This window comes from Pleurodeles waltl, chromosome 5 (assembly GCF_031143425.1).
Source record: "Pleurodeles waltl isolate 20211129_DDA chromosome 5, aPleWal1.hap1.20221129, whole genome shotgun sequence".
Taxonomy (NCBI): Eukaryota; Metazoa; Chordata; class Amphibia; order Caudata; family Salamandridae; genus Pleurodeles; species Pleurodeles waltl.
In genome coordinates, this window is record NC_090444.1 from 1314285592 (window position 1) to 1314313534 (window position 27943).

Below are 27943 nucleotides of genomic sequence, written 5' to 3' on the forward strand. Positions count from 1 at the left end.
ATGAACCATCTATATGTAACATTCTGTTGCGTGGCATGGGTAATTCTGAAGCGTATGTTTCTGTGTCGTCCTGATGTGTTGGACAATCATGATCAACTTCTTTCAATGGTTCCACTAGAAACTGAGCTGGGTTCAGTGTGTGAACAGCGCCTTGAGACCATATGGGTGATTAGCCGTGCTTTACAAATCCATGACTTATTGATTGTGAACACAGACTATTTTAATAGCAGCACTGGAATGTATTACTTCATATTGAGATGCTCTCTGAGTAGTGTTATGCCATTAATTGTGTTTGACCAATGACTTTGTGTTTCACCACTGAGTATATTAGTTGTTCAATGTTCACCAGTGGCACATTACATGTTGTATTCAGTTTAGCTGCCTATTGGCTTTAACATGGCATTAGACATTACATTCTGTATTCAGTTTAGCTGCCTATTGGCTTTATCGTGGAGTTAGACATTGCAGTAGAAACATTGCAGATGAGCTGTGTTTTTCCACATGGTAGACCAAGCTGTGTTTTTTTAATTGTGTTCACACCGAACCCTAGCGTGATAAGAGAGCGTATATTTTGTGTTTTCCTCTCTACTCAGCCCTGGGAACAAATGAGGTTTGGAGACTTGGCCACTCTCCAACTCTTGTTCTGTTCCCAATCCAGCATGTTTTGACTAAGGGGCCTGTTAGCAGCCTTTTTCATTATAAGACGGTATCCCTGGGCAGCAGCAAGGGGGAATTTTCCAGGACTTCAGTAAGGAGCGGACGTCAGCTGCCTGACCTCCCGTTTGGGTGGAAAATCTCTTTCTTGCAGTTGAACAGGAGTCATCAACTTGCAGACATGAGAAAGATGACGAGCAGCGATAGGCCCTACGGTTATGAATTTTGACTTTTATTCTTTGCTTTGAAGTTATGCTATAATTAATCACATGTATTTGCTGTGTACATTGCAATTGAGAAGTACTTTGATATATTTTCCTTTCATGGCTGTGACTACTTCTAAACGTGTGCTTCCAACCTACTAATCTCGTCTCTCAGGAACCTCGTGGTGAAGTAATAATAATAAATGTCTTCTTTAAACTAAGAAGTGCATTCCAGAGAAGTTTTGTCAGCTCGGTCATAAGATAAGGAAAGCAGAACAAATAGTTAAGGTACTTTTTGAAGAACTGCAAAGGGTATATACGTATAGTATTGAGGGACTCCCTGTTTTCATAGATGCTTTTTCTACTCCAAACGCTGCAGCCACCAGTCCCTGTTTGCATGAAACTGTCCCTTCATTATCTCATCTACTTATCCACTGAAATAGGTTATGGGTTTACGGCCCATAAGATACTTTTGCATTAGTTCTGCTGTCATGGTATCTCCATTAGTATGGGAGAACAGAAAAAAACTCTGTAATAATCCGGTGTTGCTAACACTGGGGAGGTGGCTCGCAGTCCTTAAGTCTTGGAATATTTATTGAAATGGTGGTGTCCAGTGCAGTATCATGGTCTCCGGAAGGTGTGCCCTTGATCATCTGGTACAAAGGTGCAGTCTTAGAGCTATAATCAAAAGTCCAGTCTCTCATAATGTTGCATTACCCTAAACATTTCTGTAATGCCTTCACAGTTTGGGTAGTGGCAATTTCTAACTGCTTCCACTCTGTCTTTAGTAATGTGGCAGCCCTCAGAAGACACTACCTGTCCTATGTACTGTACTTGCTGTTGCGCAATCTTCAATTTCTCCTTTTCAAGTTTGTAACCTTTGTATGCGAACAATATCAGTAATTCCACAGTGTTCTTTTCACACTGTGCTTTAGTGCCACTGCAAATCAGCAAATCATCCACATATTGTAACACTGAACTTTCGCATTGAAAATTCATCAGATCGTTCCTCAAAGCTCTGTTAAAAACTGTTGGTGATTCACAATACCCTTGAGGCAAACGAGAATACAAATTGTTGAATCCCAGAGAATGTAAATGCTCTCTTATGACTTTCTAGGTGTAACAGTACACCATGAAATGAATTCTTTAAGTCAATCACTGTAAACCACTTAACTTTGTTTGGGATATTGGTTAATATCACTGAGGGGTCTGGTAGTGCAGGAAACTCTTGTACTTTAATATCATACAAGGGATGAAAATCCTGTACCATCCTCCAACTATTTCCTTGCGATTTGTGCATCAGAAAAATCTGGGTGTTGCATGGTGAGGGGGAGGGGTATAACTGCCTGCTTCACTAAGGCTTGTATGGTAATTGCTATTCCCACATTTGCTTCATGTGAAGTAGGGTACTGCCTAATTTTGGGCAATTGTGCATTTGCCTTTAGTGTTATCTTAAAAGGTACAGCGCTCAGTATTAATCCTACATGGTTTGAATCTTGTGACCATAGCTTGGAGGTACCCGTGCAAGTAATTCACCAGCTTCCAGCTTGTTGTTTTCCTGGATATCCGTGGTGGGTACACTTCTACTCTTATTTCAGTCCCTGCTGCTTCTTGAAACACTGTTCTAGTGTCCTGTACTTTTTCTTCTAGTAGGTCTTTATCTGAAATATTGGAAACTTTGACTCCTGGAATAGTGAATATCACTGTTTTCCACATATTTCGCTTGTGATCTTCTGTTTTTAAAACCCCAAATGTTTTTGTTTTTCTGATACTGTTAAGGGATAGCACTAATATTTCTTCTGTCTCTGGGTCTGGAATTTCTGGACTAAACCGCAATTTAGTGGTGTGTCTATCCACTTGCCTCGCAAGACTGGTTCTGCCATTATGAATTTCATTATGCCTTTCTGTAGCAGGGATATATTTAGGGGTACGCCTCTCATGTGTACTTCTGTATTGTGTGCTGCGGCTTGTAAGAAAACACACATGGATGGTATCTCTGGTGTGGAACAAAGCATTGTCCCATCATCGTTGAATGTAATCGGCATGCTCCGTTTGTGTAACAAATCTCTTCCCTATAAATTTGTAGGAGCTTGGGGTGTGTACAGCAATGACTCAGAAGCTACAGAAATTCCTACCTGAACTGGAATCTCACGGCTATACAGTATCGTAATTATTATACTTAAGAACCCTTGTGCTGCCATTGTTTTATTTGACAGTGGCAAATCTTCATGTCTAATGCACGATTTACTTGCCCTGTATCAATCAAGAATTCATATTTTTTTCCCAATATACTAATGGGTGCTATAGGCTTTTGCTATCACAGGGCACATCAGGGTCTCAGGTGCAGACCAACATGGCGTGAAGAATGGATTAGTCCCTGCTAGAAAAATTGTGTCCCCGCCCCCATCAATGGCTGCAGTGCAGGTTGTGCTTCCTGTGGTGTCTGTTCAATATACTGTGGTACTGACTGTTGCCCTGGGGTCGATGTTACCACCCTGTCTGATAATTCTGCGTGGTTGTATCATTTGCATTTGCTGTTGTGGAGCCACTTGTGGCGCACTGCTCACGAATCCTTGTGGCTGATGCTAGTACTGTTGTGCAGGAGGAAAAAAATCCCTGCAGGGGAAAACTTTCCTTCTTGTCCCAGTTGTGCCTCTCTAAATCGACAATCCTCTATTAAGTGCCCTTTTTTCCTGTTGCAATGATAACATGTAATGTTTGTTTTATTTGCTACACCTCTCCCCTGATGCCCTCTCCCCCCAAAGGTAACAAAGAACATAGACAAGTGAGTGGCTGTTCAGTCAAGGTATCAAAATATACAAGTCTGACAGATGAATCAGCTAAAATAAATGTTAAGTCACAGTCTATTTATTGTGATATTACACAGCCGGGGCGATGAAAAATAACAAAACCTGCAACTAGTCCAGCCTCCATCAAGGGTTAACGAACAACAAAAATATTTTCCAGTCACTAGATGCCAAATGTCAAGAGCTAGTCAGAACTATATCAGGTCCCAGCGTGAGTCTGATCAGCAGAAACGGATGCAGTAGCATCTGAAACCCATATTGAGCAACAGGAAAAACAATGTTTCTTGGAATCATGTAGGCTGCCAAAGAAGATCTAAAGCAATAAATATGTTGTGTAGATAGGCAGGGCAGGTGGCGCAGACAAACTATCATCTAGTTCAGAGGATCATTTGTTGGTGTTTTTTTTTGTTTTGTTTTAGGTGGGGGCCCAAAGGTAGAAATTAAATCATTTGCTTGTTAACCAAGTTGTTGTGGACTGCATTGTTGCTGATCGAATAAGGTCTAAATTAATTCTCAGCACTTCCATATGGCTGTCAAGTAAGTCCTTAGGAACTACGCGGCTAAGCTCAAAGAGAGACTAGTGATTACTCTGAAGTGCAGATAGTCATTGACCAGAAAGGATTGGACCAAAGTGGACCAACAGATTTCAGGCATTTTGCATCTCTTCGTCTTCAGAGTAATGTTTTAGAGCAGAGTTGGGAGACCAAAAGAAGCAACAGACCAAGCCAGTAAGAAAAGAAAGTGTGAGCAATATGAAGAGCGCAAGGGAGAGAGGCCATGCTTATCTAGGATAAAAATAAAGCACATATGCAATTCAGCATGGAGGCAAACAACTCTACAATGGAAAGACAGTGCTAGTGGAAGTGAAAGAAAACCACAGAAACGTTGAGCTCCCACTTGTGCAAATGACTAAGTAAACTGCCAAGAAAACCAACCTGTGAAATGCTTTAAAAAGTAGGGGAATGAGTCTAGGGGTTTACGCCAACTAGGACAGTGCTCAATTTATATGTTCCAAGCAGGTCAACCTATTTAGTGGATTGACCCCTAACATCCACAATGTGATATTGGTAAGATAGTTTGAGAGGTTTTACCTTTATAATGTTCATAAATTCCAAAACAGAAATTAAACATAAAACATCCATGAATGAACCTGTTAGGTATGGTATTTTATTATTCACATGTTCATTAGAGCGGAAGCACCAAATGACACACGGTTTGCAGCCTACCAGTGCTTAATTTGAGCCGGTAGTTGCCGGTGGGGGGCACCAGCACTTATTTTAGAGGGTCGGCACTTAGTTTTCTGCATCAGGCATTTACTACGAGCAAAAGACACATATGGAAAAGACAGAGGAAGAGAAAAATGAACAAGCATCACAAAGGGAGAAAGCTGCAAGAGTGAGCTAAAGAGGCAGGGAGTGGCTATAAATGGATTAAGGCGGCTCGAGATAGCTTTAGGATTACGCTGCCTCAATACTCAGTGCTCATACATTTAAATGCAGCAGCTGCGTGTTTAAGAGGAAGGCTTTGGGCACCGGCATGTTTTTATTTACAAATAAAGCACTGCATCCAACACGTTCCCTCCCCCCCCCCTCTCCCCCCCTTTATGGCAGGCAAGCCTGGGGCTTTTTCAAGGTTGATATACAATCCATATCGCAGAGGACCTACCTGACTTTTGGAGGCACATGGTAGATTGATCATGATAGATAGATTGATCCCTTTAAAGAAGATCCAGTCAGTGGCTGACAGCCCACACTTCCATGGCAAGGGATTACAGATGGTGTGACTCAATATATCATGACTGCTTAAATACAAAAATAAGTTGTTTATGTTGTTGGTCCAAAACGATAATCTATTTCTTCCAGTGATAGCAGAAAGTTTCTGAAAGCCAGAAATATGGCACTTGGCAGGGAAGACTGATAGAACAAATTTGACTGGCAATGTGAGGAATGGGATGTGACCATGTAGACCCCCTACAGAAAAAGAAACACTGCCATTTCTTCCTACTTTGGTACTTAATCAGTATATCTTACACTGAGAGTGGACTGCTCAACAAATCTCAGGCAGGGCCCAGAAAGAAAGTGAGACGTACAGCACACAAAAGGTTCAGCATGTTATGGTACAAGTGCTGAAGGCACCAATAGCCATCATCAGCCTTTGTTATGAGCAAAATAAACTGAATCAGGTTGTAGGAGGAAATGGCGTGGTGTTGGTGTGTGGGGGAGGGGTAATGCAGGGGTTGGTAGGATGATATGAGGTGGGACCCGAGGCAATATTAACAGAAATAATGTAATGATCCCGAGCAGCAACAAAGGAGGAAAAAAGTGCAATACCTGCAGTGCATAAATTTTTGCTGGTGGGCACTGGCAGCTCTCGTTTTTGGGAACCTGGACGCTTTTGGTCCTTTCATCAAACTCTGGTCCACAGGCAACCTGACCTTTACGACCCAAGCATTCATGGTGGAAACAGTTGTGACATGCGAGGCAGGTACACCAGTGGCTTTCTGTGATGGTATGGGACCACATATCGTGATGGCATCAGACTACACTCAGTGGAATCCACGAGGTTGTGGCATCAATTCCACTAATGCAGAGGAGGTCCTCCAAGATGCAACCACATGTCTAGATGGTATCCTACATTCAATCTTGCTGTATAGTTCTTGAAAGAGGGAGAATGAGCTAAATCATTGTTGCAGAGTCAGACCTGCAGCTGCAGGCATGATGACTTGTGGGCCTGTCAGAGAAGGGGCACATGTAACTGCACCCCTTACAGCTTTGCATTTACTGGGGATACTGAGACACAACTGCATCAGGTTACCTAGCCCTTTTCGTTTTAAAAAAAGTATTTTTTTGTTAAACAATTCCTACAGATGTTTTCTAATGTAGTCCTTTTGCTGTTGCTTTTTCTGCTTTAGTTTAGACTTTTTGCCTACAGATGGTGAAGGAGAGAGCAGGAAATCAGGCACTGTAGGTGGTTTTGCCTGGGGAATCGCGCCCGGGACATCTTGTTTGGGGTCAAGGGCAACAAGTTTTTATGTTTACTTTGTCCTTGGGACAAGTAGGCCCAACCCTCTGCAGCACAAACCCTTTGGCTGCCTGTTTACAGAGAGTGGAACTCTCTGCAGTTGAGGTAATGTGTTTACAAAAGATAATGCTGTTCAAGCTTGTATTTATGGTTCATTATTTGAAAGCCTTCCTTATTAGGGTGAGTGCTGTAAATAAATGTTTTAAGGTCACTCTTCACTCCTGACGTTGGTTCCAGTACAAAAAAAAAAAACGTGTATACACATGTTTGAAAAGTTTAGGCTATGAGGCTAAGCATAATGCTCCCAGAATGCTCTCTGATTAGATGCAAATGAAGTGTCATTTAGTAAAATGTGTTGATTCATGCTAGTATTTCCCAAAAATATTTCTAATAGAAAATCAGTGTAACCATTTTCAACACGATTATGGGAAGCATGAAAATAAACAAACACTGACAAAGCCAACTGATCTGACATATTTTTATAAGTCTTTTAGTTTCATCAATGCATGTCTTGTTTTGACATGGCTTTTGTAACACTTTATTGTTTTGGGAGCTACCAGGCCCTCAACATTGTAACAAACACTGGCAAAAAAAAAACCAAAAAGTTTTTGAACTCTAAAAGCACACGTTGCCACCAGTGGCATAACAAAGGCCCCGCAGCTGCCCTCCAGGGGGCCCCTTCAGCACAGCACCTGCCCTGAGTGAGTCTGGAGAGGGGGCTCCTCCATGTTCTTTGCAAAGGGGCACCCTCCAGTTTCGTTACGTCACTGATTGCCACTGTAGTTCCTGACACTGAACAAAACTACTTTGTGTGCCAATATGCTCCTTGTGGAAGAGCAGAATGCGATCACTCACAGTAAAGCCACAGTAAAGCCAGCCGAAAGAGAGAGAAATAGAGGTTTAATAAAAACAAAATGTCTTTGTTAACACCAGACCTAATTAGGGACCAAGACCCACATGTAGGTAGCTTTTTGCATGTCATCCTAAATGCTCCAAAAAACCCATAATGACAACTGAGCAGGTTGATGCTCACTTCCTGAAAAAGCATCTGTATATATAAAAACTCATCCAAAGGATATCCATGTGGAGAATGCATGATCAATACACAAAGGTATCTGAACCGATAAATGATTTCTTGTCATCAACTGTTACCTTTCTTGGTGTTGATAACTTCACAGCTTAGCCAGGCAATTGCCTATCCAGGAAAGACAGCACTGGCAGCCACAGAGTCTTAGGCTATAGAAAGACTTCTGAAAAGTTCAAAGAATGTCTCACGGTTAAAGCTTTGAAACTTGGTATGGAAGGTGTGTTTGCCCAGGCACTCGCAGGCAGACACATTTTCATTCTGAGAGGTTCATTTGAGGCTATAGGTTTCTCTAGGGAAGAACTAATAGACAGTGTGCATTATATAGAAAGAATATTTTCTGAAAGTGTGAGGGAAGGGAGGGAATTAATTCTGAATGAGAACATAACAAGGTCCCCAGGTAAATATTAGGTAAAAACCATCAATGTAATCAGAATATAAGTACACATGCCTGGAATACCATTACAGTGACTCAGAAAATAGCTCCTGAACTATTGAAAGTGCCTTTTTAGTGTCTGAATTTATCTGAGAGGTCAGGAAGGTCTCTCTCTCGGCTGGTCAACAGGGAAATCTCAAATCATAGGTTTTTCATGTATGTCAGCCCTTGAACCCGGTCCACAGGCTGCACCATGTAGTCACTGTATAAGGCTGGAATTCTGAAGACTTGGGGGTTTGTCTCTCACTGCTCTATCACAATCTGCCACCACATTCCTGGTTTCAACCCTCTGCAGAAATACCTCACTAACAGTAATCTGATGACAAGGACACAAGCCTGGACTCCATTGCAGTGTCTGCAGACTCCACATAATTGACCTGCTTGTGAGGACACATAACTTGCCTCTGGTAGGGCCTTTTCTGGCAGAATTCTCAACCATTAAAATCAATGTGCAGGATTTCACTATCTACATTGATGACAATAAATGGCATACCACACTAGTTAGTAAGGAAACAGTTGCCAACTCCATCCGGCAAGCAGATAGTTGCCACCCGCTCTCCACTACATTGAATTTAACTAATCGGGATACATAGAAATTGCTCAAAGGACAGTAACTAACAGATAAAATGTGAAAAACTGATCAACGGCCTACAGGAAAGCACAAATAAAAAGCTACTTGTTGAAAAGCCATCGACCAATAATACAACTAAAAAAAAAAAAAAAAAAAAAAAGGATAGCTTGAAATTCATAACACAATTTCATTATGGTCCACTGACACATCAGCAGATTACTGAAGAAAGACTGGCACCTTCTGACTAGTAATCCTTCTCTGACCAACTATATTTCAGACCTACCACAGATGGGTTTTCAGCGGGCCACCAACTTAAAACAAATACTCTGCCTTTCAGAGTTTGGAGACAAACACAGAAATAATACCTCTTTTAGGAACAATTCACATGGATTTTACATGTCAAGACTGCTCCATGTGCAATTTTGGCCATAACAAACTCAAAACCTTCTTAACACTCATAAGGACTCAGATAGCAATTGTAACAGCATGTTTGTTATCTACATCATACGCTGGCCTTGCTCAAAAAACTAAGAGGGCAGCATGATCCACCCCTTGAAATCAAGAATTCAAAAACACTGACATAGGGCTTCCTCGAAAAGAACACTACATACATTTCCGGAAACATGACCATAGGTTTACTTTCTTTGGGATTGAACATTTCCCCCATTTTACAGGGTGGCAACGGGGAACTGATAATGAGACAAAAAGAATAATACATACTACTAATAAATGTGATATGCAAGGGCATAAATAAGGATGCAGAGTTACTACTGGTTAAAATAACAGACCACCATCTTATCTGAATCAGTTTCAGGGCCAAGGTTTAAAAAAAAAAAAACAACACTTAGGGGGTTATTCTAACTTTGGAGGAGGTGTTAATCCGTCCCAAAAGTGACGGAAAAGTGACGGATTTACCACCAGCCGTATTACGAGTCCATTATATCCTATGGAACTCGTAATACGGCTGGTGGTATATCCGTCACTTTACCGTCACTTTTGGGACGGATTAACACTCCTCCAAAGTTAGAATAACCCCCTTAATGTTTGGTTTGTGGGGTGAAACTACAAAGCACATTATTAAGACCCCTGAACATACATCTTTATTATGGGGTTTATGAGCCCTTGCCTATGAATTTTAGAAATTGTCAATGTGTAACAATACTAATAAAGCAATATGAGTCTTGTATTCATCCTTAATCTCCACAACACTGCATTCAGGAGTAATTTTGAAACAATGACTATCCGGTCATCTCTTATGTACATAAATGTAGCCTGTAGTTTGGTATTGGGATCTACTGCATAATTCATGCTCTTGGCTCCTTGTGTCACATTATTATGAAGTTTCTACCTCTACTGTACTCTAAATGTAAATGCATGCTTTTTCTAATGTACTGAACCCTTCAGTTTATTATTTGAATTGAATGTGTAATTATGCATTTTGGCTCCTTGTGTGTCACATTATAATAATGTCCAAATCTACTGTATCTTAAACATATGATAATGAGTCTTTCTTATACACTATCCGCTACAATATGGCCGCACTACACACAATCGGGAACAGGTATATATGTGGTGCCCTTTTCCGGCCTACTTTTATAACACTGATGACTCTTTCTTAAGTGTATGCCTTTTTACCACGTCTTTTTGACAAGTGTGAAATATGATACTATTCTTTTGTTTCAGGTAAATAGATAACTTCTGCTTCCAGTTCCTCTTTGCTATAATTAACCTACAAGAACGCCTCTCCGTAACTACAGCGTCCCATGCTGCAAGAGACCAAAAACCTATTTTTCCTTGGCGGACCTAGCAAAGGCAAATATGATAACAGTACACCACACTCTTTACGACTGACTCAGGTATGCCTCACGACCTTTTTCCTACTGTCCTGAATCTGCATGGCTGGCCCTGGCCGCCTTGGGCATGTGGGAAACTGGCACTTTGTTGCAGTAACCACAGCAGCCCCCTAGCACCACCCAACACCCCCCCCTTCCTGCCCCTCTCCACACACACACACACTTTTTGCCTGGTTTCTGGATGCAACTTGGACTGGACTGGAGTGAACTGGGAGCCTGCTAACTAGGTTCTCACTGCCAGTGTTCTTTTCATGAAAATTGCAAAGTTAACTGGCAACACCTTTAGCTGCGACTATAAGTCCCTAGTAAATAGTACCCAGGGCATGGGGTACTAAAGGGAAGGCCTCTGAGGGCAGCAGTACTGATTGTGCCACCCTGTAGGACCATGCATCCAGATGCACCCAGCACTGCCATTGCAGGCTGAGTGTCCTGGTGCAATCCTAAATTGCAAATTCGATATGGTACACTGCCTTTGTGCCCTGTCCATTACACACTGCATGCAATATATATGTTGCCCCACTGGCAGACCTTCTAGCCCTAAGGCAGGGTGTACTATACTACATGTGAGGGCATAGCTGCAAGAGCAATATGCCTCCACTGTGTCCTTGCAAAGGATGGGACATAGTGACTGAACAGAGCAGCCATTTTAAATGCATGTGCTGGACACTGGTCAATACGAGTTTCACAGCTGCATTATAGCCACTCTGAACAACGTCCCGTTTTTTGGATCCGAGGTTCTTACTGGCCAAACGCCTTATAACCCGTAAATGGTGGTCTTCCGAGCCCCCGACATATGAAGCATGGGTACGTTCATCGTCTGTCTGGGTGAGAGCAGAGTGCACAGCTCTCCAATGCGAGGATCTACGTGGACTGTGCAAGTATCCCCTCGCCGCACAATGGGAACTAATGTTAAAAGACCTTTACACGCCGCTGACGTCTGTGCCTGCTCCACTTTGATTCCCCTGTTGTAAGCGATAGATATTTGAAACATGCTGTGCCCAATTCAGCATGTTGCATGCCTGTATGCAAGACTAGAGCAGACAAGCACTGCCTTCAGATTTCGGGATTCTGAGCCAATTACGGCTGCACAGAATGGATGTGTAGGGACAGTTTACCGAGCCCATGTGAGTTGTATCACAATTTTACTAAATCTGCAATGTAAGTACTTGGATTTGTTTTGCCAGCATCTCCCCCCATCATATGTTTGTTGTTCTAAATTGACATTGATTGCAAACATGTAGGTCGCATGTACTATTATTCTGCAATATGTCATGTTAAAATATAAATGCAATAAAGAAATATTAAAAAAATATATATATATATACACACACATACACACATGTATACATATATACATATATATATATATATATATATATATATATATATATATATATATATATATATATATATATATATATAAATGATGGCCTCTCTGAACACTGGGTTGTTTGGTGTCAAAGTGTCAGAATGATACATCCAAACTGGTACCAGTATTTGATTTATTACCACATGTACCCAGGGGGTCACTCACCTTAGAGGTGTCCCCTGCAAAAGCTAACTACCCTGGCATGGCTGCTAGCCGGTCACATCTTGCCTGCCACCTCCAGACACAAGTCTGAAACCCTGGGGTGAGAGCTCCTGCTCACTGGGATTCGGAACAAAGCCCTTCCTGGGTGGAGGTGCTAATACACCCTCCCTAAGGAATGTGCACTGCCCTGCTGGTGAGCTTGCCACCCTTGAAACTCGACCCTCAGGTCTGCTGCTAGCTGCAGATGACCCCTACTTAGAAACCCTCCGCTTTTGGCGGGAGCAACGGCGGGAAAACTAAACAAAGGACAGGAGGAGTGGCCCTGCCTAGCATGCACCAGCCCAAAGGTGTTGCATTCGAGGTAGACTCTCCATTTCATTTTACTCCCTCTTGAATGGAAGGAAAATAGCCAATCAGGTGTGGGGAAGTGACCTCTGCAAGTGGTCACTTAGTGGGTGTGGCCACCCACCCTCAGCTGATGGCCCACTGGCCACTATCAGGTTCCCCCTAAAACAAACACTAAATACAATATTTAGTGGGCATCCCTAGGCAAAGAACTCAATTTCAACAGACAGAAGAACAGTAACAAGATGATCCACAGGTTGACTAAGAGTGCTTCAATATAGTTCCATTTTTCTCATGTCTCCAACTGATTATCTTTGTCTCAACAAATTCCATTATGACCTAAAGGTGCCCTTTCTCTTCGATATGCACATTATTTTTTGGATCTTTATTGAAATTCACCAGTTAGCGGAGCCAACTGTAACTTGCTCCCCTGCCATGCACTGCGTATGACCTCACGTGTTATATCATTCATGATGACATCATTCAATGAAAGTTTGTTTTATAGTTGACGCAGTGGCGAGTAGCTTCCATTTACTTTTCAACCAAATTGTGTACAGCCTGTGTCCAGGTAATAGCCGTTTTTACAAAACACATGTGCTCCTAATACATCATAGGTGTGTAGAGGTATTGAACATGTTATTAATCTTTGTATAGTACATTAAGTGTTTGTAGGTGACAGTTGAAGACTTGTGTTCAGCATGTTTCACACAAGTTTTTTGGTTCTGCAGAAAACATTTCCAATAGGGCAAACATTCTACGCAGTAGATACTACTAAGTATTGTAAGCAGCTTTGACTTATTAGCTAGAATTGTCTCAGCATGATAATTTCTACGTAACACAGAATACTGTGCACCAGGTACTAACCTAAGAACATGTGCTTCTTTTGCTTCAGAAGATGGTCAATCTGAAAATTTTCACCACAGTATGAAGGCTGCAGGTGGTATAATCTTTAGCACCGTCAGACCTTGGTTATTTTATGAGAATAGTGTATTTTTTTATAAGTGATGCATAGAGAGTGTGCTGTTCTTAGTAGATACTTTCATACTCTGTGATGTATTTCTCATGAGAGTTCACTGGCTCACCATAGAGTAAACAGTGTTTACAGCATCCACTTTTGTACTCATATCAACTTAATTGCTCAATGTAGATTCAGTGACTGTGAGGGGTTTGATAAGGATAAAAGCTGTCCATAGCAAGGCATTATTTCTTGAACAGACGTGGAGTATTTTGGCTTTCTCCGAAGAGTTGTACACATATTCAACACCATGTGCAATGAGGGTTTCCTATATATCTATGGTTGTTAATGTGAACTAAGGGAGCTGTATCGGTGATGGCATTAATGAAACTTCATGTTATTCTGAGCTATTTTGTTCCTACTTTTAGGCCTCTAATGCCATACTAGTTGATAAAGTAATGTGTACAAAAGAAGCTTGGATGGTGTCATTTGAGATGCCATCAGTGATGTCATAGAACATGTCATGAGTGATGTCATATGTGAGGTCATAAGCAGTAATGGCTGGGGCACAAGCTATAATTAGCTAGTTTAAACAAAAAAAAAAAAAAAACTTTTTTTGTTGTTTTTAATCACACCTAACTATAATATTACTTTAACCTTCATTTATTCCAGGTAAGTCTGGTAACTAAAGAAAGAGATACTGGGACAAGAGTTAATGACTGTTTTTAAGGGGGTAGAAAATAGCAGCTGGGGAGAAAGCATGTTGTTACAGCGTTCTTCTGCTTGGGATGCATCTGATCTAAGCACCCATGGAAGACATCGACATACAACAAAAGTGACGTGGCTTGTTACCCAGTAAGTGTAGTAAATGCTTATTTTTACCAGATTGTTGGGATATGCTGCACGTCTTCTCCAAAGGCAGTATGGTTAGCAGGCAGTGGCAGTCTAATCAACGAGTCCAACGCTGTAGCTCGCTGGACCAGAGCTGTGCTGGAGCAGAGGAAAAGCCACAGGGCTGCCGGGAGGGTTCCCCTTCGTGGAAAGGAGGCAACAGCATGTCAAGTTAGGTCATCACCTCGTCAACGGCAACAGTGACTTGCCCAGGGGAGATCAAGAGCAGGCACAAGGGTTCGCTAGTACCCAGAGGACACTGCAGCAGAGCTGCAGAGCGTAATGAGAAGCCACAAGTAAGGGTAAGAAGTCAGAGGCTTCCGACTGAGTCTTGCACACCCCGGAAGGGATGTAAAGGTAATAACAAATCAAAAGTGATTGAGAAGACAAACCGATAACCGTTAAGGAGTATTTCTAAGGAGGGAAATAACCAATCCACTGGCTGCCTCAAACAACCTCTTCTGCAAGTAGCACCATCCGTAACAGCATCCTTTGTAAGTGCCCAGATCCCTAAAGGTGTGCCTTTGAAACCCTCAAAGAACGACTCGGTTGTGTATTAAAAAAGTGTACTAATAATTACAAAAAAGGAGAATATTGTTGACACCAGGAAATTGAAAGCCACCCCTTCACTAAGGTCTTTCTTTAAGGTACTGCAGAAAATAGCTCCCCAGGAGGCTTTAGAGAAGGGCAGGGGCCAACTGAGGTGGGAAAGGCTGATAATTTAGAGCGTCACATAAGAGCAGAGGAGATAGCAGGTGGAGGGAAATTGATGCCACCTGAAAGCAATTGATATCAAATATTGGAGTAGCTGGTTGGAGAGGAAGAGAGAGAGGATTTTGATGCTAAAGAACAACCTCAGGTGCTCTCTGGCCCCCCAATTAAAGATCGTCTCCAGGCCCTCCTCCCACAGGCCCCTACCCCAAGCACCGCAGTTCCAGCTGCTTTTGAGCAGTCGGCTACAACATCAGTTGTGTCAATGATTGTACAACTGTCAGCCGAAATTAAAAATTGATTTGCTATCTCTGAATTGAACCAAAGAGAAATAAAAGGGTCATGTGAAGTACTCTAGAAACAGTCTGACGCCTTGGCAGGTAGGACTCTTGTATTGGAAGATACACTGACGGAGTTAAAGATGGTGGAAAAAAAGAAGGCAGAGTTCCGGGCATTGAGGCTTAGAAAGCTCGACTTCCAGGACAAGTTAGAGACACTGGAGAATAATTTAAGAAGAAACAATCTAAGAATTTTGAAAGAATCCACAGAGATCTGTTTAGAAGAAATCCCAATAAAAGCAAACCAAGAAAGATCTTGTCGAATTTCCAAACGTGTGCCTTGAAATAGAGGATCCTGCCAAAAGGTCTGAAGTTGAAAAAGCTGAGAGCAAATGGATTTTCAAATGGATTTTCTTTCAAGATCAGATCAGATCAGATATCTCTTGGGCCACCCTGAACAGGCAATGGGAGCTGGGGAAGCGAACAGATGAGTTCAAAAAGCTAGGGACTACTGCCCAATTAGATTTCCAGCTTACCTCCATGTTATGCAACAATATAAAATGCATACTTTAAGGGGTAATAGAGAGGCTGACAATATGTTGGAAGCTATTAGGAAAGGTAAACTACCATTAAGTGTAAGGTATCAGGCCAACACAGCAGATCCGCAAGATAAAACATAGACATAGGCTAACCTATAATCTGGATGGATGTCTTGTGGGTTTTTCCTTATCTCTATTGTTTTTCTTTTGTGTATACAAGGTCATCCAAGGGGCACTCTTAAAAGGACTATGAACAGTCCATGTGGAGGCAAGAGTTCTCCAAGAAAGGGAGCAATCAAGCGACAGGGGTGAACAGGGTGGGGACCATTTGGTGAAAAAAAAAAAAAAAAAACAGGAAAGGAAAAACCCTCTAAAACAGCAATATAATTACTTACATCAAACAAAAATGGGATGAGAACAAAAGGGAGGCAGGAATTTTTTTTACAATATCTAAGGGACAAACAAACACATTATATTGCAGGAAACCCATTTGACTAGGGTGGAATACTTAGACTTATTTGCCTTAAAAATGGGTGCAACAGATAGAGTGTATAGACCAGGGCATCTGCACTAAAGGGGGGCTAGCTTAGTAAAGTAACCAGTGAATGCATCTATTAAAGATAGTGTCACAGACAAATCAGGAAAGAGGATAATCACCAAGCTGCAAGTATATGACAAGCCTTTTATGCTAGTGAGCTATTATGGTCCAAATATGGATGATACTGAGCCCCTAAAGACGATTTTCTATAATTTGTTAGACTTCACTTATCCAGTTATAAAGGCCAGAGAATTTAATGTGCTTACGCACAACATTTTGGTTAGGTCAGCCACACACAGGTCGATAGTTTCCCTTAAAACACAAGCGTATATCAAAAACATGATGGGACAGCTAGCATTATGTGATGTTTTGACAGAAATGGCAGGGGCAGTACAGGGTAATACTTTTCATAATAAAAAATACAGTCATTTCTCCTGGATTGTCTACTTTTTAATAGACAAGGCCATAAGAAAGGCAGCCCAGTAAATTAGGCATGTAGCAGCCCACTTGTCAGATTACTCTGCCGTAGTGTTAAAGCTTAACCCCTTTTTTAAGTCGCAAATCAAGAAGATGGACTCCAGGTCGTACCTTACTTTTGGTTAACAACCTTTGCTTGGACATGGAGGAATACCTTAAATTCAACTTAGGTACTGCTCCTTTATCAATGGTATGGGACTCATTAGAGACTTTCCTAAAGGGAAAGATATCTTCTCTATCAAGTTGTAGGAATAGGAAAGACAATAGGGTCATAACTGTCCGATGATTACACTTTTTGCTGTTTTGTTCTACAAAATGCAGCTCTTGGACCAGAGTAACTTGAAGGAAAATAAATACCTTTGTAGCCTTTTCCACGAGAACTGGAAAAAGTGTGGTTCTGTTCGGAGCCCGACGTGAATGAAGACAAAAAAAACCTTTGTTTATTTCAATGAACTGCTGTTTTTATTTTATTTTTTAAATGTAAACTCATTTTATTATCATACATAAAGCCATACCCCTGCATGACCTCTGGCAGGGGGTTGTCCACAGAGCCTGGCCACAAACCCCTCACAGGCAGCCAACCCACAATGCACACGGCCTTTGACTTTGCACAGCAGGAGGCTTGGCAACAAGGCCTGGCCTGCAGCCAGCCCCTGTGGCCAACCCACCCACAGCCAGGACCGCTGCTAACTCCTAATATGAAGGGGTAGGGTCAAAAGGGAGGAGCTTGTAGGTAATTTGGCGCCTTTGCATACTATGCATCAATTAACAGGGAGAACTGTGAACTCTGCCCTCAGACAAGGAAAGAACAAGAAAGAACCCATTCGTCTTAGACAGCCACTACAAAAGAGATTGCACTCCAATAAATCAAAGATTAATTCACCTCTATCAAGGATTTCAGATCATTTTTCAATGTGCAACTGTAGAGAAAACACACTGTCCATCAGCCTAGAACACAGTGGGAACGCCGTTGCATACTACTAACGTGGACGCTGCAGGGCTAAACAGGTGGAGCTTGCAGGTGATTTAGTGCCTTAGCATACTCAGCAGCAATTAAAAGGTAGAATTATATTTCAATAAAACACCCATGGGCAGTCGCCACTGGGTATAGTACGGTAAGCGTTTCCATGGAAAATGCATTTTTTTTGTTGCTTATAACTTAGGCACGGTTTCTCCACAAAACTTTACAAGAGAGCGCTTGTCTTTGCCTAATATGTGCACGGAAAGTTTAAAAAGGCCCGCGGGACCCTGTCCCCAAGGCTGCCACTTTAATACAAAAGGAGGGAGGCCACCTGCAAGATCTTCCCCCTCCCCCAAAGCCTTTAATAGACGGCTCACTTGCTGTGTCCCGGAAAGCCCACGACTGGGACACAGTAGTTTCCACTAGTAGGAAAACATATGTTTGCTACCATCTGGCGGTAGCATTTTCAAATCTCCTGCCAAACAAGAGCAAATTCAGTCTGCTCTCAGCCGGCAGGTGCTTATAAATGCTCCTGCGAGCTAGGAGAATACTTCTCATCTGTTTCCCTGCCCTCACTGATGCAGGCAGGGAAACAGAACAACACAGTGCTCCCGCAAGGAGGGAGCAGCATAAATAGCTGCTCCCTCTGGGCTGGAGCAATGTTGGCTTCTGCACCATGCAGGGAGCTGGCTGGGGCTAAAGGGGCCCTGGGGCTCCCCCACAGCTCTCACTTTTCTGCTAAGTGGACAACCCAGGTCAGTACATACCTATAAATAATGGAGGCCCTCGGGGATGGGGTCCCCGGGGCTCAAATAGGATTAGAGAGGTGGGCCACGGTACCCACCCTGATTTAAAAAAAAAAAAAAAAAAAAAAACACAGCGCCCCAGGGCATGGGGTCCCGATCCCCGAGGCTTAAGAACGGAGGGGGGTGGGGTGTGTGCCCCCCTCCCCTTTTAAAATAAATACTTCCCTGTGGCATCGGGTCCCCAGGGCCTAATGAGGCTCGGGATGGGGTCCCTGGAGCCTGAGACGGCTCAGAGAGTCAGGCCACATCCTTCCATGGTCTCCATGGCTTGAGGGGGCACATGGTCCCCTTTCCTTTTTTATTTCATTTGGCCCGAAGGGATGGGGTCCCGGGGCCTATTAAGGCTTGGGTGGGGCGCTGCACGCATTGTGGCCCCCTCCCCCTTTTTCTTTTTAATGTATTGCATGTATAACCATAGTCATTATAACAGTGGTTCTTTGTTTTGTGGGTTGGAATGGGCATAATGTCAAGGGACAGTAGTTATTGGCTGAGCTACTCAGTTTGAGAAAACAATCTGATAGATACTTTGCATCAATTATGTTGTTACCAGCACTGAGACTGGTAGCACTTGTTGTGGTACTATGGATTGCTTCAGGCGTTGTGCTAAAGTTGGAGCCAGCAGCACCATGCTCCCAGAAGGCGCTGACCTTGAGCAGAAGTCAAGTGGAGCAGTGGGAGTCAGGGTCAGATCCACCAACAAAGTCCTGACTGACAACCATTTCGGATCTTTGGGGCCCGAAGGTCAACCAGTGGGATACTGAACATTTTAACCCTGTGACATACTCTGAGCTGATTTCCCGTTTAGTCATTATCCACCTTATTATTTGGTCCTTCACAGGCATATAAATCCGAACATGCCACAATGTTTTTTTCTGATATATAACACCATGTGAAAAGGCTACCTATGTATACCATCTCTGTCATTAATAAAATTGAGAATTGGAGCCGAGTAGGCATAGCAAATGGTTTTCAAGACGTTATCATTACTGCTGCATCTGTTGTGTTGCCTTTTCATGCCCTTCGTGTCATATTTCTTTCTTCCAGCCCTCCACACCCACATCACTCCTTGCAAACTAGTCATGGTTAGTAATCATCAATTCTTTTGGTTGTTCAATAACAATTTTGTCTCTAGACGTCATCAGTTCCTCCCCTGTCTTCTGTTTCCTATTTGAGTAATTTTGTGTTCTCACTTTGATTTCGGGACAAGATGTTTTATACATAGGGCAGGATTCTGGTTGGCTATGCTATATCCCCGACTCACACCTCTCTGGTTGGCCTTGTAACTAACTGTTCAATGTTTTCCCTGCCTTATTACACCCCTGGTTGGTCAGTTTGTACCACCTCAGTTTGCCCTCCTCCCAATAGAATGCTTTGTTCTTAGGTTTTAACCCTTTCCTTGCCAGGCTTATTTTTCCCCGTTGAACCTTTCCTGGTGGATAAGGAAGCTCCTTTTGTGGCTGTTTACAATTTGGGAAATGTATTAGCCAGATCGGTCGTCACCCGCCAGACTGGCCTATTTTTGCATACATTTTCAATGGGCCACAACAATACTTTTAAAGTTCAAGCACTTCACCTCTCATTATCCACTGTGACCCCGGTTTACTCCTGCTATCGCCGGCTCTTCTAAACCTCTCCCCTCATCGTCTTTTATTAAACTGTGAGCATGGATTATCTCTTATATCATCTCATCTCTTCTCTTTCTTGCTATTGGTGCAACTTTGTACCTTTAGGGTCTTCTACATCTTCGTGTTAAAATAATAATATTCTGGTTTCGCCATTAGGTTTTGTGTTTGTTTATTTTATTTTTTGTAATTAGAATCACACCCCTCCTCTGCCGAAATGAGGCCAGATTCAGTCAGCCTGCAAGTAAGTGCCTGCCTCTGTTGCATTGATCAATTAAATTTGCCTTTGTGTTTTCCCCTAGTTTAAACTTACCCCCATGCTCCACTGGGTACATTACGGAAACCCTGGCCATCGCCCCACACTGGATCTCATTTCTACAAACCTTGTTAAGTGGTTTAATACACATGTGCACACTTTCACCTTAGCCCTCACTCTAACGTTTTATGCTGGCCTCTGCAATTTACCTCCTTTTTCTTTCAGGTATCTGTTGCCACCAGTGGAAATATATAGGTACTTAGGTATATTTCCTGTTTAATAAAATTACTGGATATCAATATGTGCAATTACTCTCAGACTTGATGATGACCTGTTAACTTCTCTAAGGATGAATATGCCACATATACCATTTCGGCAACAAAGAATACTTTAAGAATCTTGCAGAGTGCATTTCTTTAAAGCAAATTACATGAACTCAAATTACCTTATGGATTCTGTTAATTAATATATACAATCTGTCGCTGTATTTTCACTTTTGATCACATCCCCAATCTGTCACTATATTTTCCTATTTGATCAGGTTTTATGGGCTCATTTCTTCACTCACCAAGACGGTGTGCCCACTTCATTTTTTCATACTGAGCACATTTATATCTACCATTTTATTTTTTGAATACTCAAAATATACTGCACTCTTTCACATAAAATTATCTCTCTCTTTAATTACATGTTTCTTCATTTAGTGACTGTTGTGATCGACTAATTGTTTGTTACAGCTTATATGCATTGGACCATGTGGGTACTTGCATGGTAACATGCGCTTTACAAGCTCAAGCATAATGTTGGTTTTCGAGACATCACAGATTGCAATGTTATCTGAGGTCTGACCGTGGACGGTTAGTAACACTGCTTTGGAATTGCAAGAGGGCTTGAGCAGGTCTAGCTTCACTGGGAATATTAGTCCCCATCAGGAAGATCGGAAAATGCATGTCCTGAAGAATATGAGTCAGAAGTAGTCTAAATCCGCTTCACACTGCATTTGCCTTGATGTGGTTGGGAACTTGTACTAGTTCACTCTATGCCACTTGTATGAGAACAGCATGTGCCTGAAAACAACTTCAGTACATGTCTTTTGGAAAAAGAGAAAACTGCCTCCCATTGGCTGGCACATTAAGTACCTTATGGTAGCTATGCTATTAGAAATGAGTATCAGCAACAATTAAATTCGAGAGCAAGGTCAATACACACTATCAACTGGGTCTTACATAGTTTATCTTGAATGATGCAGTCAAGCTGCCCTTTAGAGCACGAGAACTTAGAAGGTTGAATTGCTTTCGAATCTTTCTATTTTCTCAAGTACATTTTTTTAGTTATTAATCAAGATTACTATCCACAAAACTATACAAGTCAAGCAAACAAACAATCAGAATACAAACCACACAGCCGAAAATTAAATGTACACGTATGGTTTGGTTTTGTGATGTATATAGATTTATATCACTATACTGAAACAAGGTTACGTATTCTACAACAAGGGTTGAATAAGCATTATCCCACATTAACAAAACAACTGATTTCACACTTGATGCAGTATGGTCGAGCAAACCTCCCAATCATAACTGTTAAGCAAATTTATCTCTCTAATGGTGCTTTCATTATTTCCCCAATGTGACACAACATTTTCAACAGTCATTCTTAGCACTCAGTCTTCAGTCGATCAGTTCTTTTCCTGCTATTATGAGGCACAGGATTTGAGATTAATTTATGTTTACCACCGTTGTGCCAAAGTGAGTCATTGTTAAATTAGACTCTAAGATTAGACAGTTCAGCTTGGATTTCTGAAACCACATGCATTTCATCCGTGATGTCTGTCCGCTCTTCACACACTGTTTCACAGTCACAAGCATATAAAGTATGACAGCCCATAGACTGGCAGCACAAGTAGTCCCCGCCTCTCCTCAGGTGTACCTTATTTATACTAAATTAACCTCGTTTTTTAATTTGACATATTTTGGGGTGAGTGTCTAGAGAAGTAAACATTGGGCAATCTGTCTATTTCCTTTTGGAAAGCTTGCCCTAGCACATGTAAGGATTTCAGCAGGCAATATTTATTCAACAGGCTTATTAGAAAGGGATGGCCATCCAGCTTGAATTTAAAGGAAATATAGAGACAGCTCAATTGCTGGTTGCGGACACCTTCTTCTGGATTGGGACCAACTCAGTTGAACAGTAGCAAAATGATTTCCAAGTATTAGGTGACCTGCATTGCCAACATCTCTAATAATTGGAGAGGAAGAAACATTTTATGCAGGTGTAGTACTCTTCGAATCCTTTCAATAGGTCCATAAATTAATCAAGTTCACAACAATGTGCCATTTTCATTTAAACGTCTAGAGGAGCATCTCCGGGACCCTGGTACAGCTGAAAGAAGTAACTGAACAAATATTTCAAACTCACAAGGGTAGTTATAAAAGTAATGCCTGTAATAGCGTCACTGTCACAAATGACAAATGTGCGGATTTACGCTTGTTCTCGATTTCCAATTTGTATCCCTAGGAGCCCAATTCAGACAGATAAGGGACTAGAGCGGACACTTTTCAAACTGAAGCCTCTACCAGGACAGTTTCATCCTCCGATTACTGGCAGAGGAGTGTTTTCACCACTTTGTCAAGAAAGTCAAGATACTGCATACTGATAACACGAGTGCTCACTTATGTCACTTATGTCACTGCCTGGAATGTCAAAAAACTTGCAGCGTGTTGTATCAGGAATCATTACAACTGAACTCCAACAAAGATAGAGGGTTCTGAAAATAATATGTATGGTCCTCTATCAAATGGCGCTATATCTTCCAACGGACTAGCATTTGCTACATACCTTTGTTCTTTTGTGTGCATACGTATGATCAAGAAGCCTTGGCCAGACTCTTCCTGTTAGGGTAGAACAGGGGGACAACGTCACTAGCCACAGCATGCTTTTTTGAGCATGCTTGTACCAAATAGGTGCTTTTCTCTTTCCATGAGGGACATCGTTGACCTGACTTTTTCCAAATAAAAGGTTGTATTTACATTCTCTAACGATATGCAGTTCTTGCTCGTATACAACAATTAAGCTCCTGGCAGGCCTTCCTATCTTGTAAATAAAGCGTTGTTAACAAGAAATGGGTGGGTGGGTGTGATCAAAGCGCTAGGTGTCCTCTCAGTGGCAAGAAGACAGCATATAGCTTCACAATCTCCTACCTGCTTACTTCAACACTTGACTAGAGGCAGAATAAAGGCATTCAACGCTGCCGCAAGGGACATTTACCCACAATTACTTTATGGATCAATTTTCTTAATTGACATTTTCAAGATTCAGATAGAGTGCAATGTAGCCTACAACCGAAAGTCCGGTTTGCCATATACAACTTAGTCAGTCCATCTGTTTCCAGTTCACTACCCCACCCTTTCAAACCTAAATAGCACAACACCCAAATGTCTTATACCAAAGTGCGTTTTTTGTCTTTGTACCCCACCTGTGGTTGCGTCTCAGGGTGCACTAGTGAGGGTCTTTACAGCAGGATTTAAAATAAGTGGCACTTTCAGGTATCCTTGACATGCGAGCGACCTACACTCCACAGAGAAGTATTTCAAAAAGGAAGCCCATACTTCAGCAAACTCTTTAATGGCGCATGTTAATGTCAGGGCCAGCTTCTCTATGCCCATCAGGCCCCACAGGCCGTGGAGCTCTATTTGGGATTTTGTCCTACCCTCACTGCACAGAGCCAGGGACTATTGTTTGCCTTGAAGTGAGTGTAGAGGGGGGAATGTCAGTATATTGGAAAGACCTAATATAGTGTATGCCGGGAAGCGCGGGACCACTTAGCTGGTGCTTTAGTCAAGATCATTTAAAAGGTTTGTCCAATAGCTGGATAGTTTGCGGCAATGCAACAGGAGATGCAGTAGGGTGGCCTTGTTCCAACAGCCCGTCCAGCACCACACTAACTTTTCAAAGTAAAATGCATCTGCATTCCTCTGACAATCGCTGGTCACCTGCTTTCCAGCAGCCATACGTTTGTTAGCTGCTATCACCTTTCATAGTGAGGAACATCAAAATCATTAGTTGAGCACGAAAAAAAAAAAAAAATTCACAATTACTATCTTCTTTTTGGGCATGTGGACCAACTAAGAGTATCCATGCTCAGCGGGGGATAAAGAAAAAAATCTCAATTAAATTGGCAATTACACCAAGTCATCGATCAACGGCACTGGCCTGACAGTTTACCTTGTTAATCATTTCTGTTCAAGGATGTTAACGTTTAACTGGTAAGCGCAATGATAGTTGTCTCCCATGGATCAATCGGAAAGGAATCCACTGGCTCAAACAAAATGCATACGAATTTAATGACTTAAAGTGAGTGCCGTAAAGACAGAGACATCTTAAACTTTAATGAAAAACCTGGTTACATAGTAATCTTTTCTACACCCATGAAATTGACTTTGGAGAACATGGAACTGCTGTGACAAGCAAAATTCTCAAGTGCAATATGATGCTTTTAAATAAGGTAAAAAGCAGCTACTCTATTAACTCGAAAAAGCACCGAGTGGATGCAGGTTCTTTAAACCCATTTTGAATACGCTAGTTTCACGTAAATGTACTTAACTGAAGAGAGATAAGACCTGGTGGCTGTGTGGTGCTGGAAAGAAAAGGCTGAGCTTAGTGTCAGCATTCTGCAGATCTTACAGGTTCAAAGTCAGGGCCCGCCTCTTATTTCAAGGCATGCACCTTGCTGTTAAGAATTTTAGCGGGTTTGGGAGACCTCGTGCTCTGCATATAAGACACGTTCCAAGGTAAAATGACATTTCATCGTGCACGCATACAGAGGGTGAACAACTCCTTTGCCGAACCGGATATCCTTCAGGAAGGAGTCAATGTATTTTCACTTAGCTAATCTCTGGCATCTTTTCCCTTCATGCATTCGGATAAGGATATAATTGTGCCTAGAGGGAACGGATTTGCCTTAAATTCAATCAAACTCAATAGAATATAATAAAAGGCAACTTAATCACGCACTCACATTCTTCTCGATTTCAACGTATTAAAACAACATGTCTGAAAGGAGATTAATTTGGAGCATGCCTCACAAAAGAAAAATTACTTTGCCACCCTATCCTCAACTATGATAAAGGTAAGCAAAGGAGGAGTCTGTGTTCTTACCGAACTTTTTCTCATTTCTGACCCAATAAGGTTAGGAGCAGCCGGACCCGAAGGAGGGAATATTCCACCTTTCTCTTTCTGTCTAATCACATTCTTGTCAGGGGATTCCCACGCAGTTAATTATAGGAAAATTATATTCCTTCATATCTAGAGTACAGTGAAGACCGTGTCTATTGTGCTGCATCTGTATACATGGACGCAAGAGACAGACTCTCTTTCAGTGTCCCAATGAAGAACAAGCATTTCTAATGCACTGTCTCTTGCATTTGCGCCAGTTAGAGCAATTAGTGTAAACTCCTAACCGGACCTTTCTTGCCACATAAATTGAAAATTAAAAGTAAAACAGTTGACATAAGTGAGCCGATTCAAAGCGCCACAACCACAATGAGCATCAGAGATAAGGAGAGACACAAAAGGAAAACAAGCATTTTCAATGCAACGGGTCTCACATTTGCTAGGGTTAGAGCTATTAGCGTTGTAAAGAAAAAAAAACCAGCATGATCGCTCTATGTAAAATGCAGCGCGATCGAGCTGCGTAAAAAATAAACAGATAAAAGTAGTCCGGACCCCAGGCTGAAAACATCGAGCCTCGTATGTTTTTAGTAGTTTACCGGTGCTGTGTAGGTGGGCTAAACACCGAAAAGGCATGACGTATGCATGCCTTTCACAAATGAAAACAAGCGGATTTTAAAAGGCAAGCCCATGAACCACTGAAAGTGACTGACGTGACATGGGCTTGGTTTGAAGCCCAAAGAGGGATTAGGAATGGATGGAGCACTTTGTGTTCGCCCATAAAGAAGTTCGCTCGCAGTCAAACTTTTCAGCAAAAGTGCAATTAGCCATGTAACAGGGGCGATGGCCAAGACTGTAACAAAACCGCCCCAAGGAGGGACAAATGTAAACCATTTACCAATGTCATCAAAGGAGTTTTTAAGGGCAAGCACACAAACAAGTGGTAGAGATGGGCATGAGGTGGGCGTTGTTAAAAACCCAGATACATACCAACACGTCGGAAAAGCAGCGCTTGCGCGCTGCTATGCTCGACCTAAAAAGCAACACCACCTCCCTGCTCAGAAAAACTCACCACTCCTCCATTTTGTGCACATATTGGAAAAGCCTGAGGGAGACAGGCTGCGACATCAAGGAAATAGTTTCAGCCTCTTTAGAAAAGGCTGCCAGCCCAGGCCTTCATATATCTTGTAGAAATTCAGTGTCAGAACGGGCTGACGGAATGACAGTTTGCCATTAAAAAGTAAAGTTTGGTTTTACTTTCATGTTGCAAATCCCAAGAAGCTCTGCAAAGTATGCATGTTAGTCGTAGGGTGTTAAGTGTTCACTAGGCACAAGACATCTAAATCAATTAAATAATTAACGGCTGTATCATTATGGAGAACAGACAGTGGCTCCACTACCCTCGCACATTCAAAGTCTGTCAGGGGCAGGGGTGTGCGTCTCGAAACGGTTGCTTATCAGCAGCACCCAACTGCTATCTGCCAGCAGCTTTAAAGGTGTGCAACTCCTCCGAGGGACCACTCAAAACCGGAATAAGAAGGCCCCCCAGGTAAGAGTACACTACCAACCACTCGGATTGTTTCCCAATTGTCAGTTAAGGAGGCGAACGATGCAGTATTGAATTTAATCCAATGACAGATACGTAAGTAACCATTACAACGGGAACAAGCGAAGATAACGCAAGCGTTCTTGCCCACCTGATAAACGGCTGCATCCAAATTACTCAGAGCTAGGAATGCCATATTGTTCTGGACAGCATACACCAGAGATGGAACACTCAACTTCAGCACTTCTTTTGGGCTTCCTAGTGTATGTTCTTTTAGAGATGAAAATAGTCTACCTGGGCTTCCGGTTTCTCTGTAAAACAAATCAAAGAATCAATAAAATTAAACATCTACTTCTAAAATTGAAATTAACAAAAAGAAGCTATTAGATTGTTTCTGTTATCCAATTACATGTATCATATATTCTTGCTAACGACCAAAGTTCTCGGCAAAATATACTTTTTTAACTTAATAAAACGCACACAAGATTGCTTTTCATTTTATTTTTTAATTGTAGAGATGGAATGGAAAGTTACTAGTACAGATAAAATACATTCCTTTTGCACCTGTAATGGGCTCCTGCAACATTTTTGTTAATGTTGGGCCAGCAAATCAGAGCTCTCTCTCAAAAAAGCTCCCTCAGAAGGCTTCAGTTTTTTAATTTCAGCCCAACTGTCAATATAGCTATAAA

The 27943-nt window shown here is 41.9% G+C and overlaps 1 protein-coding gene across 1 annotated transcript in view; it reads right to left on the reverse strand.

The window, feature by feature from the left end:
* SLC35A1 (solute carrier family 35 member A1) overlaps window positions 1–27943 on the reverse strand; it is a 224272-nt gene that overhangs the window by 92670 nt on the left and 103659 nt on the right. Inside the window, exon 3 of the mRNA XM_069235559.1 lies at window positions 27406–27565. Within this exon, the coding sequence (XP_069091660.1) occupies window positions 27406–27565 (160 nt within the window). The remainder of the gene's footprint in view (window positions 1–27405; window positions 27566–27943) is intronic.